The sequence below is a fragment of the Balaenoptera ricei genome, chromosome 15, assembly GCF_028023285.1.
Source record: "Balaenoptera ricei isolate mBalRic1 chromosome 15, mBalRic1.hap2, whole genome shotgun sequence".
In the NCBI taxonomy this organism is placed as follows: domain Eukaryota; kingdom Metazoa; phylum Chordata; class Mammalia; order Artiodactyla; family Balaenopteridae; genus Balaenoptera; species Balaenoptera ricei.
Window position 1 is genome coordinate 82,207,048 of NC_082653.1, and position 24,388 is coordinate 82,231,435.

General features: G+C 56.2%; 3 protein-coding genes across 5 annotated transcripts; 2 read left to right on the top strand and 1 right to left on the bottom strand.

The window, feature by feature from the left end:
- The first annotated feature begins 2,354 nt into the window (after window positions 1-2,354).
- ACHE (acetylcholinesterase (Cartwright blood group)) lies at window positions 2,355-8,152 on the top strand. Of its 2 annotated transcripts, none has more exons than XM_059898236.1 (5): window positions 2,355-2,439; window positions 4,023-5,112; window positions 5,477-5,961; window positions 6,742-6,911; window positions 7,806-8,152. In XM_059898236.1, the coding sequence occupies exons 2-5, from the start codon at window positions 4,048-4,050 to the stop codon at window positions 7,925-7,927; spliced, it is 1,842 nt and encodes a 613-aa protein (XP_059754219.1). In that variant the 5' UTR covers window positions 2,355-2,439; window positions 4,023-4,047; the 3' UTR covers window positions 7,928-8,152. The 2 variants fall into 2 exon arrangements, with proteins under 2 accessions (XP_059754219.1, XP_059754218.1); XM_059898235.1 differs by having other exon boundaries at window positions 2,362-2,439; window positions 4,026-5,112.
- A 79-nt stretch (window positions 8,153-8,231) lies between these two features.
- UFSP1 (UFM1 specific peptidase 1 (inactive)) lies at window positions 8,232-9,447 on the top strand. The gene has a single exon (XM_059898239.1). The coding sequence runs from the start codon at window positions 8,870-8,872 to the stop codon at window positions 9,296-9,298; it is 429 nt and encodes a 142-aa protein (XP_059754222.1). The 5' UTR covers window positions 8,232-8,869; the 3' UTR covers window positions 9,299-9,447.
- Window positions 9,448-9,514: 67 nt separating this feature from the next.
- SRRT (serrate, RNA effector molecule) lies at window positions 9,515-23,665 on the bottom strand. Of its 2 annotated transcripts, none has more exons than XM_059898234.1 (20): window positions 23,454-23,665; window positions 22,967-23,106; window positions 17,274-17,402; window positions 16,866-17,012; window positions 16,420-16,608; window positions 14,392-14,561; window positions 14,076-14,260; window positions 13,791-13,889; window positions 13,592-13,709; window positions 13,248-13,405; window positions 12,846-12,907; window positions 12,655-12,733; window positions 12,165-12,353; window positions 11,644-11,817; window positions 11,393-11,546; window positions 11,044-11,237; window positions 10,691-10,847; window positions 10,049-10,138; window positions 9,810-9,936; window positions 9,515-9,708 (listed from the first exon to the last, which is right to left on the bottom strand). In XM_059898234.1, the coding sequence occupies exons 2-20, from the start codon at window positions 23,086-23,088 to the stop codon at window positions 9,633-9,635; spliced, it is 2,619 nt and encodes an 872-aa protein (XP_059754217.1). In that variant the 5' UTR covers window positions 23,089-23,106; window positions 23,454-23,665; the 3' UTR covers window positions 9,515-9,632. The 2 variants fall into 2 exon arrangements, with proteins under 2 accessions (XP_059754217.1, XP_059754216.1); XM_059898233.1 differs by having other exon boundaries at window positions 10,049-10,150.
- Between the last annotated feature and the right edge of the window lie 723 nt (window positions 23,666-24,388).

Here is a 24,388-nt window from a genome sequence, read left to right on the forward strand (position 1 = left end):
ACTCCACGTAGACTTGCAGATTCTTCTGGCTGGACATTCAACTGACCCCTCCCTGACCCAGGGCCTGCAGAAGCACAGTAGGGGCTCCAAGATCAGAACACCCTCCTCAGATCCCAACCTAACCCCCTACCGGGCCTGCCTGCCCTTCCACCCATCTCCTAACCCTAACCCTGCCCTCCCCACGCCTGGGGAAGGAGGAGAAGGGTATTGACATAACTGGCTGCATGCCCTTTCTGCCCCAGAATCTGAAGCATCTGCAGGTGTAACTTCCCCTTCCCTCTCCTACTGGCTGACCTTCCATATTCCACCCCCCAGCCCCACCCCACCCCCGCCAAAATAAAGTTCTGACTGGCTTCAGAAGACTCCACAAATCTAGAAAAAAGGTACAGATGAACCGGTTTGCAAGGCATAAATAGAGACACAGATGTAGAGAACAAACGTACAGACACCAAGGGAGGAAAGCGGGGGTGGGGGGATGAACTGAGAGATTGGGATTGACATGTATACGCCAACATGTATAAAACAGATAACTAATAAGAACCTGCTACATAAAAAAAACTAAATTAAATTAAATTAAAAAAAAAAGAAAGCTCCACAACCTGCCTTGCCCTTACCTGCCATGGATTCCCCCACAGGTACTGCCCCACTGATGCCATTTCCAAGCGGGCAGGAGCCAGCGCTCACCTCTCCGAGGTCTCTGCTGGGCCTACTCCTAAAACATGCCCTGTCTTTTCACCTTCTGAGCTATCACTAGTTCATGACAACCCCAGGCTATAAGCTGTCCCTGACCTCGCTTATCTCCGTGGTCCGGGCCTAGGAGTTCATGACTACATAAGTCAGGTGAGGCGACCGCGTGGCACAGCCCGTTCAGGAGAGTGACAAGGAGGCAAGTCCCCATCACCCCCAAGGCTTTTATGGGCCATCCCAGTTTCCAAGTCTGGAGCGGCTGCCTTCGGCGCCACCTGGCGGCCGCCGCCCGAAAGCGGAGAGTGGACCCAGCGCGGGCCGGTTCCCGCGGGACGGGTGGGTAGGCTGGGGGGAGTCGCCCATCTTAGAGAGCCGAGACCAAGCGGCCCAGGGCCTGGCACGTCTTTGGATTCCCGCGGATCCCGCGGTCCTCGCGAGACCCCGAGACCCGGTGCCATCCGGCCCCTAGCGGCGGCAGACGGCCTAGTCGGACGCCGCGGGGCGCTCGGCGGCCGAGTGAGCGTGCGCGCATGCGCCCGCCCCACGCATCGCCCCGCACCGCCGCGCGCGCGCACGCACGCACACCCCGACGCTCGCCCGCGCCGGGCGGTCTCCCACGCAGTGAGCGGGCAGCGAGCTCCTGAGCCAGCTACCCCGGGAGAGGAAGGGGCTTACGCGCGGCGAGCTAGCGCGGGCACACCAAGACCCATTTTTTTCCACCTCACTTCGCGCGCGGAGACGCCGCCGTGGCCACACCGTCCTCATGGGTGACCCCCTCAGGGCGGGACCTGGGGGGGCCCGTGCGGCCCAGCCCCCTCCGACCAGGCTGCGCGAGCCCAGGCCAGGCCGCTCCCACCTGCCGGCCGCGGCGGCCAATGAGAGCCTGGCCTGGTGATGTCATGCCCCGACCGGACCCTGGTGACGAGAAGTCCGAGGTCACCCGTCAGGGAACCAGCGCAAACCCACCCGCGGGGGTTCCGGAAGTTTCCACTGCGGCGGCGGCCTCACCCCGCAGCCTCGCGCGTGCCACCACGTTGGCCTTCCTTGTCGGGTGTCCCGGAGTCACCTCTCCCTCCCCCCGGGGGCCTCCTCCCTCTTCGGGGGTCCCCTTCGTGTCCCCTCGTGATCTCATGTTCACATCCTCATTCTCACAGGTGTCACCTTTTCTCCACCGGTGCCACCCGGGCCCCTGAGGGGGTCCTCAGCCTCATTTTCACGTGCCGGTCCTCCCATGCCACCCCTGCTCTGTCGTGGCCAGGGATGCTCATTTATTCGGCCCCCAGCCCCGACTTGTCAATGTGTCCAAGTGTGTCCGTCCGTCTGTGAATGTCGGTCACTGCGTTTGTCTCTGGCTGTCACTGCATGAGACTGTCCGTCTGCGTGTGTCTGTCCCCGCGGGCTTCTGTCCGTCTGTCTGTCCCTGTGGGTGTCTGCTCCGCCGCTGAGGGTCTTTCTGTCGTGTCTGTCACTGCGTGTCTGTCCGTCTGTCGGCGTCTGTCACTGGAGTGCGTCTGGACCCCGGGGTCTCTGGGTCTGGGCTCCGAGAGAGGGAGAGGGAGAGGAGGTGGCAGCCCGGGGAGGCGGGGAGGGGCGGGGGCGGAGACAGTGGGCGGGGGCGGGCGGGGGCGCCGAGCGGCCCGGAGGGGGTGTGTGCGGGGGGCCGGAGGCGGCGGCTGTCAGAGTCGGCTCAGCCTGCGCTGGGGAACATCGGCCGCCTCCAGCTCCCGGCGCGGCCCGGCCCGGCCGCCTCAGGTGAGTCTCCCGCCCCGCCCGGGACCCTCCTCCGGCCCGCGGCCCACTCCGCGTCCCGGGAGCGGTGCGCTCCCCGAGGGACCCAGGCTCCCAAACAGGACGCCCACCGCGCCTCGGGGCCTGCCCAGCGACGCCCCCCGACGCCCCACACTCACCCTTAACTCTTCCCTCACCGCCGCATACTTAACGATTGCCTGCGCGGGAGACAGCATCCCGCAGGGCCAGCTGCCGCCTCTGCTCTCGAATTCCTGTGGGGACCCCCGAGCACCGCTGCCCCTGCTCGCCCCCAAGTCTGGGGCCACTGGAAGATGCCCCCTGCTTGGTGGCGGAATCCGAGCTGCGCAGGTTCCTGGAGCCCGGCTGGGCCCTCCGGGATCCCGCGACCTCAGCGCCCCTGCGCAGCTCCCAGCCGGAGCCCCCACCCAGACCCAGGCGTCCCCCTCCCGCGGGGACTCCGTCTCTATTTTAGGGGAAGGGGAGGCTTAGCGGAAGCCCCGAGTTATAATTAGCCCCACTCGGGTTTCCTAGTTAATCTCCATCACCACCACCCCAGCTCAGGGCGGCGAGGGCTCGGTGAGGGGTGACCGGCGGGAGAGGGGGGAGTTCCGACCCGGGGAATTTTGATCCCTTGGCTGGAGATGCCGGAACCGCAGCAGCTGCTGCCCCAAAATAGCGCTCCTGCCCCTGCAGCCGGGGATCTCCGGAGCTCCGAGAACGCAGGCGTCCCGGCTCGCCCTTCAGACCCCTCGGCAATGCCCGCGAGCCCCCAGACCCCCGCCCCAAGTTCCCGGCTCCTGGACTCGGGGCGGGGAGCGCCGTCCTTTTCTCGGTCTCTACTGCCTCCCGCTGGCGGCAGCGTGCACCGCAGCATCGGATGGATGGGGGACTCGAGTCTTGTGGGGCCAGGTCTAGCGAGCCTGTTGGCTGAGGCTAGGCGAGGGGGGTGCGCAGTTGACGGGCATCCGCGGGTACCAACGCGCTGTGTCAGACAGTGGATGAGGCGGGGCTGGGTGGGGCAGGGTGTGGAGTAGGCAGGATTTGGGGTACCCCGGGAACTGCGACTCCCACACCCTGAATGCCCGACCCACACCCCCCCAGGGTCCGGCCCTGGCCAACTGTATGAGAGGCTGAGCCTTCACGCCACCTCAAGCTCCCCCGTCGGCGCCTCCCGTCAGTGAGGGCCCCGCCCCTGTCGGGTGGCCTGCGGCCTCCGGTGCTGGTGCCCCGCAGCACTGCTCGCACTGGGCCCAAGGCAGTCCACCCAGCTGGGGGAAGGAAGTGAGGGCGGTGGGTCTCCTGCGGGGCAGGGGAGGGTATTGCTTGGCGGGTCTGTCTCTGTTCCCTGCATTTGTCCGTCTGGGTGTATGTGTGTGTGTGCCTGATCTCTGTCCCCTCTTGCTTCTCCCTGCCTGTGTCCTTGTCTCTGCCTGTCTCCCTCCCTCCCTCCATTTCTCTCCTCCTTTCTGCCAACCTGCCCCACCTCCTCTGCAGCTCAGTGATAACCCCTGGGCAAGAGTGTTACCTAATCATCTCCTCCCTCCTGGCAGCTTTGAGCCTTCACCCTCTGCCTTTCTTTCTCCCAGCAGACGCCTGCCTGCCTTGGCAGCCATGAGGCCCCCGTGGTGTCCCCTGCACACGCCCTCCCTGGCTTCCCCGCTCCTTCTCCTCCTCTTCCTCCTGGGAGGAGGGGCAGAGGCTGAGGGCCTAGAGGACCCAGAGCTGCTGGTGACGGTACGTGGGGGCCGGCTACGGGGCCTCCGCCTAATGGCCCCTGGGGGCCCTGTCTCTGCTTTTCTGGGCATCCCCTTCGCAGAGCCACCTGTGGGCCCCCGTCGCTTTCTGCCACCAGAGCCCAAGCGGCCCTGGCCAGGGGTGCTGAATGCCACAGCCTTCCAAAGAGTCTGCTACCAATATGTGGACACCTTGTATCCCGGCTTTGAGGGCACCGAGATGTGGAACCCCAACCGTGAGCTGAGCGAGGATTGCCTCTACCTCAATGTGTGGACACCGTACCCCCGGCCTGCGTCCCCCACCCCTGTCCTCGTCTGGATCTACGGGGGTGGCTTCTACAGCGGGGCCTCCTCCCTGGACGTGTATGATGGTCGCTTCCTGGCCCAGGCCGAGGGGACTGTGCTGGTGTCCATGAACTACCGGGTGGGAGCCTTTGGCTTCTTGGCCCTGCCGGGGAGCCGGGAGGCCCCAGGCAATGTGGGTCTACTGGATCAGAGGCTGGCACTGCAGTGGGTGCAGGAGAACGTAGCAGCCTTCGGGGGGGATCCCACGTCAGTGACTCTGTTTGGGGAAAGCGCAGGTGCCGCCTCCGTGGGCATGCACCTGCTGTCCCCACCCAGCCGGGGCCTGTTCCACAGGGCCGTGCTGCAGAGCGGGGCACCCAATGGGCCCTGGGCCACAGTGGGTGTGGGAGAGGCCCGCCGCAGGGCCACGCTGCTGGCCCGCCTCGTGGGCTGTCCCCCTGGTGGGGCTGGTGGCAATGACACAGACCTGGTGGCCTGCCTGCGGACACGGCCGTCTCAGGATCTGGTGGACCACGAGTGGCATGTGCTGCCTCAGGAAAGCGTCTTCCGCTTCTCCTTCGTGCCTGTGGTGGATGGAGACTTCCTCAGTGACACGCCCGAAGCCCTCATCAATGCTGGAGACTTCCATGGCCTGCAGGTGACTAGTGGCTGGAGGGGGTGGAGCTGCTTCCTCTAGGCCTGTTCTTCCACCTGCCCCTCCCCGTGGGGACCCAGGCATGAGGGCTCCTCAAAACCCACTCCCAAAGGCCCAGGCTTCTGGGCCCCATGGCCCGCTCCTCTTCCCTGAGGGCTCAATCCCAGGGTGGTCAGTGGGACAGAGAGGAAAGGAAATGTGGGTATATTTTCTCTTTCTCTCTTTCCCTTCCCCAATCTCGAACTCTCTTCCTCCCTGGTTCTGGGTCTATAACTGTTCATCTCTCTGGCTCTTTGTCCATCTGTTTCTGTCTGCCTGTCTGTCTGTGCTTCCCCTCCCCCCCCATCCCTCCATCCTGTCCCCTCAGGTGCTGGTGGGTGTGGTGAAGGATGAGGGCTCCTATTTTCTGGTTTACGGGGCCCCAGGCTTCAGCAAAAACAACGAGTCTCTCATCAGCCGGGCCCAGTTCCTGGCCGGGGTGCGGGTCGGGGTCCCCCAGGCAAGTGACCTGGCTGCCGAGGCTGTGGTCCTGCATTACACAGACTGGCTGCACCCTGAGGACCCGGCGCGCCTGAGGGAGGCCATGAGTGACGTGGTGGGCGACCACAACGTCGTGTGCCCCGTAGCCCAGCTGGCTGGGCGACTGGCCGCCCAAGGCGCTCGCGTCTATGCCTACATCTTTGAACACCGTGCATCCACGCTCTCCTGGCCCCTCTGGATGGGGGTGCCCCATGGCTACGAGATCGAGTTTATCTTCGGGCTCCCCCTGGAACCCTCGCTAAACTACACTGTCGAGGAGAGAACCTTTGCCCAACGACTGATGAGATACTGGGCCAACTTTGCCCGCACCGGGTCAGCGGGGCTGAGGGGAGGAGGGCCTCCAGGAGCCAGGCAGGCAAGGGGGGGGGGGGGGACAGACAGAGAGGGAGGGAGACAAGCAGAAAGGGCGGGGCGGGGGGGGCGAGTTCACAAAGGAAAGGAGACAAAGGGGGAGAGAGAGAATGACAAAGGAGACCCCGAGAGAAGGGAAGGAGGGAGGAAGGCAAGGTGGCAGATCCTGATGAGACAAGGACAGAGCTGAGGGAGGCAAAGAGAACAGAAGAGACAGACAAGGAGAGACAGACAAAGGAGTTACCAGAGCAGTTAGGAGCGTGGACTGTAGAACTGGATCAATTGGATCAGTGATGATTTTTTTAGCTGTGACACACACGAATGCACACACACGCACACAGTTTACCTGTCTGAAGAAGGGGACCATAAATATCCCATCACATGGGTGTCCGCAGAAGTAAACATGATGTTTGTAGAGATAGGACTGGGCCTGAGTATATAGTAAGGGCTCAATAAATCATAGCAATTTTTTAAATGGGAGAAACAAAGATGGAGCAGAAAAATTGAGGGAAATAAAAAGAGGAACAACAGAAAGAGGGAGGGCAGGAGGAAGGGAAAGACTCCAGAGGACGGAGCATATTGGAAAAGAGAAAGGATGAAGGAGAAGGTGGGAGGGAGGAGACGGGGCTCTCCCTGGAGCCTAAGAGGGAACGGCACGGGTCAGGAAGCAGCCTGCCTCCTCCTACTCTCCATCTCCATTCCCCAGCCCCCAGGGGCTGAGCTTTCCCTTTCCTTCCGCAGGGACCCCAATGACCCCCGGGACCCCAAAGTCCCGCAGTGGCCACCATACACGGCGGGAGCGCAGCAGTACGTGAGCCTGAACCTGCGGCCGCTAGAGGTGCGGCGGGGGCTCCGTGCCCAGGCCTGCGCCTTCTGGAACCGCTTCCTACCCAAATTGCTCAGCGCCACCGGTACGCAGGGGCCAGCGGGCAGGGGCTGGGAGGAGGCGGGGGAGAAAAGGGGCGCGGAGAGAGAGAGGGAACTGGCAGCTGGCCGGGTGTAACCCCTCTCTTCTCCCCCCAGCCTCGGAGGCCCCCTGCACCTGCTCAGGCCCCGCCCACGGGGAGGCTGCCCCGAGGCCCAGGCCCGGCCTCCCCCTATCCCTCCTCCTCCTCCTCTTCCTCCTCCTCTCCCGGCTCCTGCGGCTGTGACCACGGCCTCTTCCCTCTCCGGCCTCAGGGGGCCCCTCCTCTAATGAGTGGTCGGACTGTGGGGAAGGGCTCCACTCAGGGATCTCCGACCCAGCGCCCCCTCCCTCCTCAAACCGAGAAACTCAAACTGGACAGGGCTGGGGGCGGGGGTGGATGGGGAGGGGAATGGGAGGACACCTACGACCCATCTCAGGGATCCACACGCCTTTATTGTTTAAATGGAAATGAAAAAGCCAATTTTCTTTTTTTATAAAATTTTTATTTGGAGCCTGAGCTTGGTGTTGGGGTGGGAGGGAGGCCCTAGGGCTAGATAGCACCCCCCAGTGGGGCTATAACCGCCAACCATTTCTGTCTCTTCTCTTTTCCCCACCAACCCACGGATCCTCCTCCTCTGATCCCTTCTGTCCCCCTGTCTTCCGATCATTTTCTTCCCCTCCCTCCTCCTTCCCGCCATCCTTCTCCGGCCCCGCCTCTACCCTCGTCCTTCCCCTGGTCTTCCGTCTGTCGCATGTTCTCCTGATCCTCTTTCCACCACCCCACGTGGTCTCCTACATTCTCCGTGTGTCCTCCCTGAACTCACGCCCCCCTCCATGTCCGTTCCCGTCCTTCCCCATGTCCTCCCCCCCACCCACTTGCCGGGCACCCTGGCCGCAGACACGCTGGACGAGGCTGAGCGCCAGTGGAAGGCTGAGTTCCACCGCTGGAGCTCCTACATGGTGCACTGGAAGAACCAGTTTGACCATTACAGCAAGCAGGATCGCTGCTCAGACCTGTGACCCAGGAGGGACCCCCTCGTCCCGCTGCCCTGCCCACTCCGCCCGGCCCCTCAGCTGTATATACTATTTATTTAAGGGTTGGGATATAACACAGAGGATCCCTAGACCCTGCCCACCCACCCCCGACTTTCCCCTGGGGCTCCCCGCCCTCTGCATGCCTCGGGCCGAGCCCCCTCCCCCGCGGTGCCTTCGCCCCTCTGGGCTGCCAATAAACTGTTACAGCCACAGGAGTGTGCGCCGTTGGGGAGCTAGGGTCCGGGCAGAATGCCTCAACCACTGGGATTGAGTGAATGGAGGGATGGGTGCTAAAGCCGGCGGGAAGAGCGGATCTGAGAGGTGGGGTGATGGGCGCCCGCGCCACGCCCCCGCCGCGGCGGCGAGTACAATCAGCCGCTGCGGCGAGTACATTCCGCCCCGCGAGGTGGAGCTCACGCCTGCGCAGTGAAGGACGGCGGCGCGGACGCGGCGGTGCATTGTGGGAGCCCCGCGCGGCGGCTTGGTGCTGGTTGCTGTGGGGCGTGCCACGCGCTTAAACCTGGGCCCGGACGAGAGCGACCCCAGGGCCTGTACGCCGGTCCTGCCTGCAGTTAGCCCAAGACTCGGGGCCGAGAGGAAGCGCTAGAGCCCAGAGTTCTCCCTGGAGTTCGCTCCGCGCCGCCTGGAGGACGGATCTGCCCGGCCCGGCGACCGCCGCTCCCGCCCACCGCCCTGGAACCGCTGAAGGACGTCCACCTGGGCCTGGCCCTGCCCGGCCGCGGCGGCGGCCGCGCTCGCCTGGCCCTCCTCTCGGGCCATTACATTTACTATCATTATGGCTGCGACGGCGTGGACGACCGGGGCTGGGGCTGCGGCTACCGCACTCTGCAAACGCTGTGCTCGTGGCCAGAGGGCCGGCCGGCGGGCGTACCCGAACTGGCTGCAGTGCAGGCGGCCCTGGAGGACATGGGCGACAAGCCCCCCGGGTTCCGGGGCTCTCGGAGCTGGATCGGCTGTGTAGAGGCCAGCCTCTGCCTTGACCACTTCGGGGGTCCCCAAGGGCGCCTATGTCACGTGCCCCGTGGAGCGGGGCTTCAGGGGGAACTGGAGAGGCTTTATTCCCACTTCGCAGGGGGCGGGGGACCTGTAATGGTTGGAGGGGATGCGGATGCCCGGTCAAAGGCCTTGCTGGGAGTGTGCCTGGGGCCAGGCACGGAAGCCTACGTCCTGGTATTGGACCCTCACTGCTGGGGTGCCCCGAAAAACCCCAGTGAACTACAGGCTGCTGGGTGGGTGGGCTGGCGAGAGGTGAGCACAGCCTTTGACCCCAACTCCTTCTACAACCTGTGCTTGACCAGCTGTAACTCGGAAAAGCAGCTGCCCACCCTGGACTGAGGCTAAGGACCCAGAAGTGAGCCTTCTCTAGCACCATACCCGTTGATCTAACCCATCTCAGAGGCAGAGGCTGCCTGATGTCAGACCCCCAGGAAGTCCCAGCAGAGCCTGGGATCTTTGGTGTCAATAAAGTGGCAAGGCCCAGCCAACCATGGCCCCAGCTAATTTTTGGGAGAATCTGGGGAAATATATTACATATATACATTAAGCCAGGAGTCACCACGCAAGTGCTTTTATTGGCAGTAGGGCTGAACGTACAAAAACTTCTCAGAGCTGGATGGGACAAGGCATTCACAAGTATAGATGATACCAGGAGTGAGGAAACGTGTAGGACTCAAAAGAAATCCACATCATCTGGAGCATCCAGGTCACGATATTCCACAATGGCCCGTGGGTCTCCACGGACCATCCTGTGAGATAAGAAAGAGGTAAGAGGGAGTGAGATTTGAGGGTCCCTGAAAGGGAATTTGAAGAGGGCCAAGAAAACTTAGACATCTTAGCCCAGTCTCACCTGTTTCGGGGTTTCCCAGGATAACCTCCCTGGCCTCGGAAGGCATCATAGTTCCCTCGGCCAGCACCGTAGGGAGCATGGGGGTATGGAGGCCCTCCTGTGGGGACTGCAGGGCGAACAGCACCAGCTATGAACAAGATCAGTGTTGAGTTGAAAAGCTGTGACCTCAACTACATCCTAGCTAAGTTTTCTTTCTCCCAGCCCCAGTCCAGGTCCTTTCAACTCCCTCTTACACTTACCTCCATAGCCCAAGATGGGGGGCCGGGGCTGACCATAGGGCATCAGGCCCTGGGGAGTCTGGTGTGGGTAGGGGAGTCCTGGGGTCAGACCTGGGGGGAGTACAATACGGACAGGGACATGAATTACTGCGGGGGGGGGGGGGGGGAGGGGCGGGCAGTGGCGGGAGACAGACAGCTGGCTTTTTTAGCAATATGGCCTGAGAGTGGGGTAGAAACTTCTCAGGATACGACAAGTTAAAGAGAACCAGGAGGGGCTTCCGTGGTGGTGCAGTGGTTAAGAATCCGCCTGCCAATGCAGGGGACACGGGTTCGAGCCCTGGTCCTGGAAGATCCCACATGCCGCGGAGCAACTAAGCCCGTGCGCCACCAACGACTGAGCCTGCGCTCTATAGAGCTCGCAAGCCACAACTACTGAAGCCCGCGTGCCTAGAGCCCATGCTCCACAACAAAAGAAGCCACCGCAGTGAATGAGAAGCCTGCGCACCGCAACAAAGAGTAGCCCCAGCTCACCACAACTAGAGAAAGCCCGCGCACAGCAACGAAAACCCAACGCAGCCAAAAATAAATACATAAATAAAATCAGGAGTCTTTCAACAGTCAAGGGAGAGGGAATGGGGCAGACCCTCATGGATCGTATCTTACTCTGAGCAGGGCCAGGTGGCTGAGCTGGCTTGATCTCAGGCAGAGCTGGTCGCTTGGCATCAGTGAGAAAGTTGTTAAAAAATGCTACCTCCTTCTTCACTTCCTCAATTTTCTCTGCATGCTTGTTGAAGATATGTTTGCGTACAAACTCAGGGCCCTGGGTGAACAGAGGAGGGGGTGAGAACTGAGTCAGCAATGAGGGTTCCCTAGCTCCCCAGACCCAACCTGCAAGGACACTCAACCTCCCCTCCGTCGCGTCCCAATGAGCAGTGCCTCCCCAGGCTCTGAGGAGGCTTCCCGGCTGAACCCTCTCCTCCCACAGTCCTAACACACAAATGTCTAACATCCCAGACCTTGAATTTCTTGCCACTGAGAGGGCACAGCCACTTATCCTTGCCCAGTTCCTGGGTGTTGGAGGTCACAAACTTCTCCACCTCCTGCTCAGGGTCTTTGCGACCCATCTTCTGGGCCTCTTCCTCTGAAAGAGATTCCCGCACGCTCAGCAGCGGCGTCAGCTTCTCCTCGAACGTCTTCTGCCATTCCAGCACTGTGGTTGTGGAACAGACGGAGAGCAGGTTGGAGAAGGGAGCCCGGAGGCGGCCATTAGAGGAGAGGGCGGCAGAGCATTGCTACCAGAGCACAACTAAGGCCAGAGGCAGCTGGGAGAGAGGGAAACGAGGAGTGGGAAAGCTGGGAGCTCACCTTCTCCATGACTGATGCGGTTGGGCGGCATGGGCCCCCGGACATGGACGATGCCACAGCGGTTGGGCATCTCGTCCTCGTTGGGGTACTCGCACGTGTTATAATAATCCAGGGAGTGCACGATGCGCAAATAAAGGAGGAGTTTGTCCAAAACCTAAGAGAAATGAGAAGCTGTGAGTTCCCCATACACTTGCCCCTCTACCGCCCCGAACCAGGCTCTCCCACGCCCCCCACTCTGCACCCACTGGCACCTTGATCAGCTTCTCATCCCGCTCCACGTTGATCTCTGCTGGGTTCCCTTCCTTAGGAGGCTCCTCAGGAGGGGCCCCCCCACTGCTCCCCAGCAGCTCCTCCTCCTCGGCACTCACTTCCTCAATCAGGTAGTCGGTGATATTCTTCAAGATGGGGTTCTGCGAGGGCAGACTCTGGTAGGGTGAGAGAGGTGGAGCAGACAAAACTCCTCAGGGTAGCCTAGGAACCTTCTCATTTGAAAAGGCGATGTGGGGCAGAAAGGAGTTCAGGGCTCAGCTGGGCCGTTACGTTTGCCTCATTATTTGTCTTAATTTGTGTATGTGTTCTGCCCTAGCCGATAAATAATCACTAATACCAATCTGTTTTGTTGGAAGCTGGAGATGCTGCCCAGGAGGAGAGGGGCAAAGACGGGGGTGGGTACAAGGGGGTCAGTGCTACAGATCAGGTAAGGCCAGAGGTGCCCACAGCAGACGAGGGGGAACCAGCGGCTTTTTACCAAGCTCCACGAGGAGTCACTAACCGTTGGCAGAGGCGGCGTCCCAGGCTCAGAGGCCCAGAGCTGGGTCCTGTCGTCCAGCGTGTGGATCAGCTTGGCCGCCAGCTTGATGTCGTTGCGCACTATCTGCTTGTGCTGGGTGATGCCGTTGATGTTGCGGACGCGACGGGTCAGGTCTCTGTTCACACCAGGGCTCAGCTCACACTCCCGGAGCTGCAGGGAACAGAAGGCTCACCAACACTTGCCCAAGAAAAGCCACGCAAAGACTGGCCCGACCGAGTGCGCTAGCGATGAGACTGAGCTCCCTAAGGACAGGGACCAGGGGTGCCTTGTTCACGGGAACAGTCTCAGAGCCAAACCCAGAGACAACTGCATACAATTCACGTGAGCAGACTAAATGGATGAAATAAGGAGCAGATGAATGAAGCCATCAATGAACAAAGGAATCAGAGACTGTGTGGAGCGTGGGGAGCCCCACCTCCTCTTCCTCAACAGTCCCACTCCCAGGACTCACTCGGATATTCTGCAGGTTCCAACAGATCTCTTTAATGTTAACGCTGCGGTCAAAGGTCACCCAGCCACGACGGAAAAACCTAAACAAGAAAATGTCAGCATAATCCTGGGATGGAGGTGATGTTGTCCACCAATCTTCCCCTGCGCCTTTTCCCCAAGGTATCCAGGGTCACACCTCCCTCCATTCCTTACCTCCTCTCGGGCTGGGGCTCCGATAATGCCACACGCATAAAGCCGGGATATCTTTTACAAAGCTGGAAAAGCAGAGAAACAGAAGCCCCACTTTGTGATTCAAGGATTCACTTCTTCCTCCAATCCCCATGTCCTCAGAACCCTGGGGAACTGCCTTTTCATCTTTCCTTGGACTAGGAAGAAACAATTAAGGGCTTAAGAATAACAGCACTTGAAAGCAAACCATGCAACCAGGGCCAGCCTCTTTGAAGGGCGTGGGCCCGTGGGAAGGGGGCCTCCCCATCAGAGAAACAGAGATGCAGGTCAGAAGCAGTGCCAGGTTATCTTCTCGCTGTCGCCCCCACACGAAGGAACGGAGCCCGGGCGTCACCCCTGCCCCCAGGACCATTCCTCCCCACTCACAGAAATGATCTCAGCCCGGGAGATGTTGGGCGCAATGTTGCGCATGAAGAGAGAGCAAGTCTTATGCAGCGGGCGGGGTTTACATTCCAGCCCAGGAGCGTCCTTAGGCTTCTCCCTCTCTTCTTCCTTGGGCTTCTCCTTTTCCTTGAGTGCTTCCTCTATGCAGGAAGTGGTGGGAGTTGGTGAAAATTTATTGTCAATTGAGGAGGAGAGGATAGAGAAGCTGTCAAACCTCCCCGCACCAGTGCCTCCCAAAAGGCCACCCTCCCATCAATGTCACCAACCTCCCGCCACACCGTTCAGTGTGAAGAGACTGGACTAGAAGCGAAGAAAATAAAACCTACCAGCCTCGTCCTTCTCCTCCTCGGCCTGGCCACTCTCCGACTCTGACTCCGACTCGGACACACTGCCTTCGTCAAAGCTGTCATCACCACTATGCTTCCTATTCCGCTTCTTGCTGCTCTGTAAGAGCCACAGCAAGGAGAGATGAGTCAGGTACCAGGACCCAGCCCCGACACTGACCCTGGGCAAGGGAGAGCCTACCTTTTTGGCTTCTTTCTCAGAGTCTTCTTTCTTCTCTTCCTTGTCCCCATCACCCTCGGATTTCTTAGCTTTGTCATCACTAGAACTGTCGTTTTCAGCCTACAGGTAGAGACAAATCACCAGGGATGTTGGTCTCCCCTTCAGCCTTTGTCAGAGGGCCCCACCCACCCTCCACAGCTGAGCCCACAAGTTCGCCTCTCCCCCACCCGAGACACACCCCCCGAAGCAGCTCCATTCTCCTCCCCAGGCCGCACAGGCAGCCCCCAGAAGCCCCAGCACTCAGACCTGTTTGCCATCTTCTTTCTTGTCATCCTTCTCATTGGCCTTGCGTTCTCCATCCCCCAGGCCTGGTCCAACCCGGCCTTCCTCTTTCTTGCTGGGCTCCCCAGGCTTTCCTGCCTGTTCCTCCTCCTCCTCCTGCTCCAGGATGCGTAGATCATTCTCTGTACCTCCTTCCATCTTAATCACAGCTACCAACAAAGGGAGCAGAGGTCACCATCCAAGGGCCCTGGCCTCCAGCCTCTGGCTTTCTGTCCATCTATTTCCATTTTCAACCAAGATCTTGGTCACCAGACAATCCCACCCCTCTCAATCCACCCACCTGCATCCAGCATCTTGACAATGGCATCAGCTTTGTCTATGTCCAGCAGAAGATTATCAAACCAGCCGCTCTCCATGAGGGACAGGAATACCCTTAGTCGGTTTTGCAGGGCCCCCCGGGCCTCCTGCCGACGCTTCCCCACCTCATCTGGGTGGTACTTAGACCGAAACCTGGGAAGGAAGTGGGGAGGGAAGAGGCCAAACAGTCACTGGAGGCCAGAGCCAGGACATGGGGAGGGGCCCAGGAAAATCAGGGGAAAGCCCCCATCCTCTCACACCCACAAAAGATCATAAAAGCAGAGACGAGGGGAGAGGGGTGCACTAGAACCACCCAATCCCCCCAAAAGGAACCAGAGGTTATGCTCTGAGAAGATCTAGGGAAGAGCCAGGAGCTAAGAGCTCTGGATTTGGAAAGAGCATGGCTACAGGGGGAGCCAGGGCTGGAGGCAGACTGACTGCCCTGCGTATCTGGGAAACACAAATTTTAAAAAGTGTAGTTTCCCAAAGCTTCCCAGAGGAATGCTAAGGAAATAGTAGGCCCCAAAGAACCTCCCTCTCCTTGCCAACCCCAAACTAGAGTCATTAACAGGACTGCTCCCACCAGCTCCCTCCATCCCTTGGTGGAAGACAGGGAAACCTGAAATCACCAGAAAGGAAAAGCCAAAAAAGGCAGGATACCTTTCTCCCCCCTTGGGAAGATAAGCAGATGGTGAAGGGACAGGGAAAGACCAAAGGGAGAAACTAAAGTGCCCTTATAACCTCAGGTACTGCCCACAGGGATCGAGAGAGGACAGGGTGGGGGGTTAGGGTAGATCATGAAAATGGAAACACTTAAATTAGGACCCTGGTCAGGGAGGCAGGAGTGGGGGGGGAGGGACAGAAGAAATTAGGATATGCAAAAAAGAAAGGGGAAAGTGAGAGAAAGTCCCAGAAGTCAAAAACAAAAAGGAAAACTAAAGACCAAACAGACTAGGGGGAGGAAAAAAAAAAAAAAAACAGTAGAAAGAAGCGTTAGGCAGGAGCAAGAACAAGGACGGAGAAAGAATGAAAGGTTCACGAGAGAGTGAGACAAAGACACAGATTAAGAAGAAAGAGGAGACAGTGACAGAACAGAACCACAAGTTGAGCGTAAGAGGAAAGGAAAGCCGCAGGCGTCACCTCCAGGATCTTTACCTTGGCCGCTTGGTCAAACAGAGCTCAAGATTTAACTAGCCGCGCCCAGGGCCCATGCTGGCTGGTGGGCCACCGGCTGGCTCCTGGCTGGGGCGCCCGGCCCGGATGCCCCACCCCCGCGGGACTCCGCGGTGGCGGCCCTGACTGACTAGCTGCCTGAGCAATCACATTCAGCTAGACCGCTGCATTGTGCACAGCAGTGCCCTGCCTGTCTGCCTGGCCGGGGCAGCGCCGTCAGCCCAGGGAGCTCATGTATGGGCTGGGTATGGTGGGGGTGGAGGTGGGTTTGCTCCGAGCTCCGTCGATGAGCGGGTGTAGTTCCCAGTTCTGGCTCTTTTCAAGGAGGAGGAGCAGAAAGAGGATGAGGAGGAGGAGGAGCAGGAAGGGGGGAAAAGATGGTTGATTAAAATTAAAACATCCACAAAAGGAAAAAAATTAAAACTCTTTTTCTGTCAAACGACACTGAGATCTTTGCTTTTCTTGTCTGGATTCACTCGTTGCTTTTGGGAGGATGCCACAGCCACACAGGGTCCCGGCGATCAGGGATGACAATGACCCAGTATCAGCGAGTGGGAAGCAGTCTGTCTGCTGCCCCAAGGGAACAGGCGGCTCTGGCCAGCTGCCTGGAGGCGTCTCGCTCGCTGAGGACGGTGGGGAAGGGAGATGGGGTGGGGGCCGTGGCGGACGTGGAAGTGAGGAGGAGAACCCATCAGCCAGTGCTGTGACGCTTCCCATCCCCCACCCCCAGGAAGTTCTGGATTGGGGAAAATGGGAAGAGGACAGGGCTGCAGGCTCCACTGGCGGGGCCAGGGGAAACATGCCAGGGAAAAGATAGCAGGAGAGGAGGGGCACTCACCACTCCTCATCTTTATGAGCCAGGAAGAAATCCTGCATCTGCTGCCTCCGGAAATCCAGCTTGTAGTCGTTATAGCGCTTAACTGCTTCTGTCTCATCCACAGAGTCATCCAAAGACAGGAGAAACTCCTTGAAGGTCTTCATCACAGGTGGCGGCACACCCAAGTCGATCTCTGCTATGCTGCCCAGCCTGAGGGGGGGCCCGGTCAGGAAGTCTTGGTTGTGGGGGAAGAGGGTGGGGGGATGGCGGGCCGAGGTAGCCAGCTGCCCCCTTCCTTCGCCCACCAGGGACATGACCCCAGGCGCCAGCTGCGGCCACCCCCACGGGCACGCCAGTGTGCCTGACCCACTTCTCCTGGCTCCAGCCGTGGTCTTCAGCAGCCCCAATCCATCCCCCAGGCCTACCGACTCCCTTCTCCCGAGAACCCCAGAACCGCAGGTCTTTACCTGGCCTGGATAGGCAGAACATGGTGCTGCATGATGTGGACGTCTGGATGGCCCCAGGGCTGAGGGGGGCCATAAGCTGGGCCCCCACCCCCCCCAGCATAGGGCATCTCATAGCCACTGTGGTACGGGTCAGAGCTGTGCTCATCCCTGAGGGCGGGGGACACAAAAGTCAGACACAGAAGGCCATCATGTCTCCTGAGCGCAAAGGCAGATGGGACAGAGGGAGGGGCACACCTGCAGTGTGGTCTCTCACCCAAGGGTTTAGAGGAACCAAAAAAGATGGGTTTATGGGAATTTTGAGAAAAGGAAATGACCAAGAAAGTTCTCAGCAGAAGTGAGGGAAGACAGCTGAGGCCCAGGTAGAACTGAGGCTGAGGAGAGAAGACAGAGAAACCGTGGCCATCTCACCAGTCTCGCCTCATGCGCTTCTGCGGGGGGCTGAGCTCGTGTCGGGGAGGAGAGAAGCGCTCTCGCCGATTCCTGTCATAGTCACGATATTCACCCCGACTGCGGCGCTCCCGGCCACGGTCCCACTCTCTGGAGATAAGAACAAGTAGCAGTAAATAAGACACAGTTGGATATCCCAAGATCACACTCTTGGACAGGCCCTTCCCATCGTATCTGAGACACGAGACTAAAAGCCTGAAATTATAAAATTTCCCTCTAAGAGGAAAAAACCTCTTGTCTACTTCCATCACTTCAGCCATTACCCACAAACTGATGGCCTGCCATCTCCTCCAACCTGGCTTTCTTCCTGAGCTTCACACCAACATCAACAACCCCTCCCAGACGGCCACTGTCACCTCAAAATCAACATGTCAGAATCGAGCCTATTACTTCTATCACTATGGGCCCAAACTTGCTTCCCCCCTCCTGTTTCCCACTCTCAGTTGCACCAACATTATCGCCAGGTAACCAGTTATCAAGTGTCACCCTCACCACTAACTTGTTACTGGCTTGTTAATCCTCTGCCTCAAATCCTATGAAAGCTGTCCTTCTCCATGCCATCCCCACAAACTCTGCCCTGGTCCATGTGCCCTGGTCCTGGCCATTTCTCCTTTAAGTGCAGCCTTGGTTTGTCTTCCCTACCTCTGGTCTCTCCCTTTCCTCCACTCCAAGGTCAAAATGATCTTTCTCAAACACAAATCCAATCATGCTAATACTATTCAAAACCTTGGTTCCGGGCTTCCCTGGTGGCGCAGTGGTTAAGAATCCGCCTGCCAATGCAGGGGACAGGGTTTCGAGCCCTGGTCCAGGAAGATCCCACATGCCGCGGAGCAACTAAGCCCATGCGCCACAACTACCGAGCCTGCGTTCTAGAGCCCGCGAGCCACAACTACTGAAGCCCGTGTGCCTAGAGCCTAGAGCCCGTGCTCTGCAACAAGAGAAGCCACCGCAATGAGAAGCCTGCGCAACGCAATGAAGAGTAGCCCCTGCTCGCCACAACTAGAGAAGCCCACATGTAGCAACAAAGACCCAACGCAGCCAAAAATAAATAAATAAATAAAATAAATTTATTTAAAAAAAAAGCAACAAACCCTCGGTTCCTGGCTGTCATTCCAGGTTCTCTACCAGTTACCAGCCAACCCCATCTCCATCTTAACAAAATAAAAAAGAAAATCCTCCGCTATAACCCAGTGGTTTTCAAACTTTTCAGTCTTGGGAACCCCTTACACTCTTAAAAATTACTGAAGATTGAAAGAGCTTTTGCTTATGTGGCTTAGATCTATCAATACTTAACTGTATTCATAATTAGAACATAAAAAAATACCTAATAATTTTGAAGTTATATAATAACATAAACTACACGTTTATATATTTTTATAAAAAATGGCTATTTTACAAAAAAATTTTAATGAGAAAAGTTGCATCATTATTTCATTTACAAATCTTTTCAAGGTCTGGCTTAATAGAGGCAGCTGGATTCTCATGGTATATACTTCTCCATTCAACCTATTATGATACACTGTTTGGTTGAAAAATATGAAAAAGATCTGGCCTCACAGTGATATGTAGTTGGAAAAAGGAACACTTTAATAACCTTTTCAGATAGCTGGGGATATTCTTTGTTTTTGATACTACCCAAAACTTGGCAAGAGATAGCTTCTTAAAGGCTAGCTGCAATGTTGAATCTGAAACTAAATCAATGAACATTTTGTACTCTGCTACATTAAAATTCATTATTCTACCTTGCTCTTTGAAAAGATCTTCACACATCTCATTACACAGTATCCAAATATCATAATCATTAGTATCACTCCCTATCTCACCAGAAAAGTCTTTTAAAGTAATGGGAAGCTGTCAAGCTGACATTGGTAGATACAAGTTTTCCAAAATTTTAGTTTACACTGGAAAGTTCCACTTCCTCACTGGCAACAAAACTGACAATTTTCCTTAAAGTAACAAGTTCTCTTAGCTTTTTTCAAAATGTCTACCAAATACCCAGATATGAATAAGCACTGTTTGATAGCCTTTCATTCAGGTAACAAACCTGAAGGGGGGTCGGGGGGGGGCGGGGGGAGAGACGAGGACTGTTAGTTCAGCTCACAACTCAATCCCACAAATGCTCCTCCTCAAGATAACCACCATACTATATGCAGAAGTGCTTTATGCATACTTCCTATCATCACGTGTATTGCAAACCATATAGTCGGCCTTCCCTGGTGGCGCAGTGGTTAAGAACCCGCCTGCCAATGCAGGGAACACGGGTTTGAGCCCTGGTCTGGGATGATCCCACATGCCGCGGAGTAACTAAGCCCGTGCACCACAACTACTGAGCCTGCGTTCTAGAGCCCTCGAGCCACAACTACTGAGCCCACACACCACAACTACTGAAGCCTGCGCACCTTGAGCCCGTGCTCCGCAACAAGAGAAGCCACCACAATTAGAAGCACACGCACCGCAACAAAGAGTAGCCCCCGCTCTCCGTGACTAGAGAAAGCCCACACGCAGCAGCGAAGACCCAATGCAGCCAAAAATAAATTAATTTTTTTTAAAAAAACCATATAGTCAAGAATCCAATTTAATAAAGTTTAAAATTCTTATTGCTTCATCAATGACATGAAGTGAAACTTTTTTTTTTTAACTGTTTGGTGCCACTACCTTGATTTGTGCTAAGGCACCAGCAGTTTTACCCACCACTGCTATAGTACCAAATGTCAATACAGTGAAAACAACAATACTATCTATCTTAATATTACTATAAAAATAGTTGTAAGCTAATAACAAATGCTGGAGAGGGTGTGGAGAAAAGGAGACCCTCCTACACTGTTGGTGGGAATGTAAGTTGGCGCAGCCACTATGGAAAACAGTATGGAGAGTCCTCAAAAAACTAAAAATCGGGCTTCCCTGGTGGCGCAGTGGTTGAGAATCTGCTTGCCAATGCAGGGCACACGGGTTCGAGCCCTGGTCTGGGAAGATCCCACATGCCACGGAGCAACTAGGCCCGTGAGCCACAATTACTGAGCCTGCGCGTCTGGAGCCTGTGCCCCGCAACGGGAGGGGCCGCGATGGTGAGAGGCCCGCGCACCGCGATGAAGAGTGGCCCCCGCTTGCCACAACTAGAGAAAGCCCTCGCAGAGAAACGAAGACCCAACACAGCCAAAAATAAATAAATAAACAAAGTAAACAATGCCTTAAAAAAAATTCTTAAAAAAAAAAAAAAAAAAAAAAAAAACTAAAAATCGAGTTGCCATATGATGGAGCAATCCCACTCCTGGGCATGTATCTGGACAAAACTGTAATTCAAAAAGATACATGCACTCCTATGTTCATAGCAGCACTATTCACAGTAGCCAAGACATGGAAACCACTTAAATGTCCACCGACAAATGAATGAATAAACAAGATGTGGTAAATATATGCAATGGAATACTACTTAGCGATAAAAAAGAATGAGATAATGCCATTTGTAGCAACATGGATGGACCTAGAGATTATCATACTAAGTCAAGTAAGTCAGACAGAGAAAGACAAATACCATATGATATCACTTATACGTGGAATCTAAACTATGACACAACTGAACTGTTATGAAACAGAAACAGACTCATAGAGAAGAGACTTGTGGTTGCCGGGGGGTGGGGAGGAATGGGGTGGGAGTTTGGCTTAGCAGATGCAAACTATTATCTATAGAATGGATAAACAACAAGGTCCTACTGTATAGCACAGAGAACTATATTCAGTATTCTGTGATACACCATGATGAAAAAGAATTTTTAAAAAATAATAAAAATTAAAAAGAAAATAAAAAATAGTTGTAAGCTTAGGGGCTTCCCTGGTGGCGCAGTGGTTACGAATCCGCCTGCCAATTCAGGGGACACGGGTTTGAGACCTGGTCCGGGAAGATCCCACGTGCTGCAGAGCAACTAAGCCCGTGCTCCACAACTACTGAGCCTGTGCTCCAGAGCCTGCGAGGCACAACTCCTGAAGCCCGGGCGCCTAGAGCCCGTGCTCTGCAACAAGAGAAGCCACCACAATGAGAAGCCTGCGCACCACAACCAAGAGTAGCCCCCGCTCGCCGCAACTAGAGAAAGCCCGCGCACAGCAACAAAGACCCAATGCAGCCAAAAATAAATAAAATAAATTAAAAAAAAAAAATAGTTGTAAGCTCAAAGACCTCTTAGGGATTTTGAGAACCACTACTCTAAAAAAACCAGAACATATGCTTTTTTCTGTGCACAACATTATGCCCCCAACTCCAAGGTGCACGCTCCACCTGTGCCTGAGGAATCCCCACTCATCTTTCCAAGCCTTGCTAGGTGTCCCTTTCCTGTCACTCTCCCCTACACCACCTCCACCACTTGTCCCCTCCCTCAGATCTGTTACCTCAACATTTCACATCTTCATCATGACTTCTCATATATACTCATTTGCAAAATACACCCAAGGCCATTTTGCCCCCCACTCCAAGCCCCAGACTGTAAACTCCTTAAGGGCAATAACTATACCTTAGCCAGCTTCAGAATTAAGAACACCTTTGGTTGTCGTCTGACTTTCTTAGAAGATACTAAACAAAACAAAGTGCCACATAAAGTCTCCACAGTGAAGAGATATACTGACTGAACGATTTACTGAACTCACTTTTCAAAACAACACTGAATGAATAAATGCTATTGCAATAAGCCACCTCAAACTCTTTTTTCCTGATAACCTGTTTCCAAATCTAGCCTGCGCCATCAGCTCACCGATTAGATATTTCTGATGTCCCTTAGATAAAAGTCTCCCACAGTTCCTTTAAATATCAGCTGTTTCTCTTTTTTTTTAATAAATAAATAAATTTATTTATTTATTTAATTTTTGGGTCTTTGTGGCTACGCGCAGGCTTTCTTTAGTTGCATTGCGCAGGCTTCTCATTACGTAAGGTGGCTTCTCTTGTTGCGGAGCATGGGCTCTAGGTGCTCGGGCTTCAGTAGTTGCAGCATGCGGGCTCAGTAGTTATGGCTCGGGGCCTCTAGAGCGCAGGCTCAGTAGTTGTGGTGCACGGCCTTAGTTGCTCCTCGGCATGTGGGATCTTCCTGGCCCGGGGTTTGAACCCATGTCCCCTGCATTGGCAGGCGGATTCCCAACCACTGGGTCACCAGGGAAGCCCCTATCAGCTGTTTCTTAACAGAAACATCTCAACTATAATTAACTCAAAAACATCCCAAAAAGCTAATCACTAGCTGAGTCAAACCTAATCAATTAACCCAACCATCACTATTCAAAGAACTCTTTCAGTTTTTAAGCTAGACAATTACAAGAAATTTACATATCCTGCTAGGGAACTGGTCTGACAACCTCTCCAATCAAGTCAATTCTGTAATATTACTTTTTTTGAATCAACATTTTTGGGGTATAATCTACAAACAATAAAACACACACACAAACACTCGTTTTTCATACTCAAACTCTTACCTCTATTGCTTTAATCTGCTGGACATTTCAAAAATCAAGCCACAGCTAGCTCCTTGGCCAAGAGCAAATAGGCTGAACCACATGAAACGGTCAAGTATGAGCGATTTCATATGGTTCGCTCTAATAAAACCTTAAGGGAACTGCAACGAGACTTGAATGCAAGAGAATAAGACGGGGGACGATATTAAGAAAAAGCAGTGTCTTACCGATCATTCCAATCATCCCCTCGACGTCTTTCATCTCTTTCCCGGGAACGGTCATAGTCGCTGCGCTCTCGTCTAAACTTGTCCCTGCGCCTTCGATCATACTCGTCATCACTGTCACCCATGGCGCGGAAAGAAGGGGCCTGGAGCCCGGACAGGGATAATCGGGGTGTTGAACAATGACGACAGGAGCAAAGGATTCCCCCCCCACACCTTGGAGCAGGACGCCCGCCTCCCTCCGCAAAGGCCAACCTTCCGCTGTCCCCGCCATCCTAAGCCCTCGGCCCCGGCAGCTGTTCGCCTCCGACTCTCCACGCGCCCCCAGGGGCCTCCACGCCCACCTCCCCGCCCACCCGCAGGCCCCTGTCCCAGCTGCCCGCCCCAGCCCGGCTCTCCAGGCCCCTCCCCTCCCCCACCAGGGAGCGGTCGCGGCCGTTCGTCTGGCGCTCAGGCCAGCAGATTCTCCCGGTGACCTGGGCCCGCCCCTTGCCTCGGGCGCGCGACGGGGACTGCGAGTGTGAGAGGGAGACACGGGGCTCTCAGCGACGGGGCCGAGTAGACGCGAAGAAAGTGGGACAGCAGAGTATGGACGGTCGGCGCGCGCCGCCCGAGCTGCGCCTGCGTCACCCGCAGAACGGCGCCTCTGCTCACAAACTACAACCCGCGGTGCCTGATCTGGAACCAACTCAAAGAGGGAAAGGCGGGGAGTACCGGGGGCTGATGGGAAGGGGCGGGGACCCGGAAGTCTCGCGCGCTTTCCAGGACGAGAACTGCGGGCGAGGGAACTACGGGAGCAGAGCGGGACCAAGCGTAGCCTCGGGAGGGCGGTAGAACCCTCTGGGCGTGAGGGAAAGGTTCCTCCCGCCGAGGTCGAAGATCGCGCTTTCCCGGATGTGCCCGGGGTCTGAAACAGTTCGCGTCCAGCCGCTTTCTCCCCAACTTTGATCACGGAGCCTCCGGACCTCATCGGGGGTGGTTCCCCCCTCTCCTTGCGCAGGGCACGGGTTTGGGGAGTGCGGGCGCTTAGCGGATACGGCAACCATTTTAAAGCATTTTCTACCATTTTGTGGTCCCATCAGAGAACCAGCCTTTGTTGGTGCCTCAGCACGTGCTACCTGCAAAATCCATTGTTCCTGCTCTTCTTCCAGAAAGGCACCCCATCTTTAAGCAAAAGTGGCAAACCCCAACCAGTACTTTGATGAGATCGTTTATAGGTTTAGGGCCTGACCACCAAGCAGGATCTGGGTTGCCCCAGATTAAATGCACCACCCCCCGCCGTGTTCAGTGAGTTGAGTGTGAAGACTTGTTTAGAATAGGAAATGCTGCCTCCCTTGCACGTGCTGCAGCCTTGCTCCCAGCGCTGAGAGGAGGGGTGTCTTTACAGAAACCACATTAAAAAGAGTCAGTGGAGTTGCAAAAAAACTG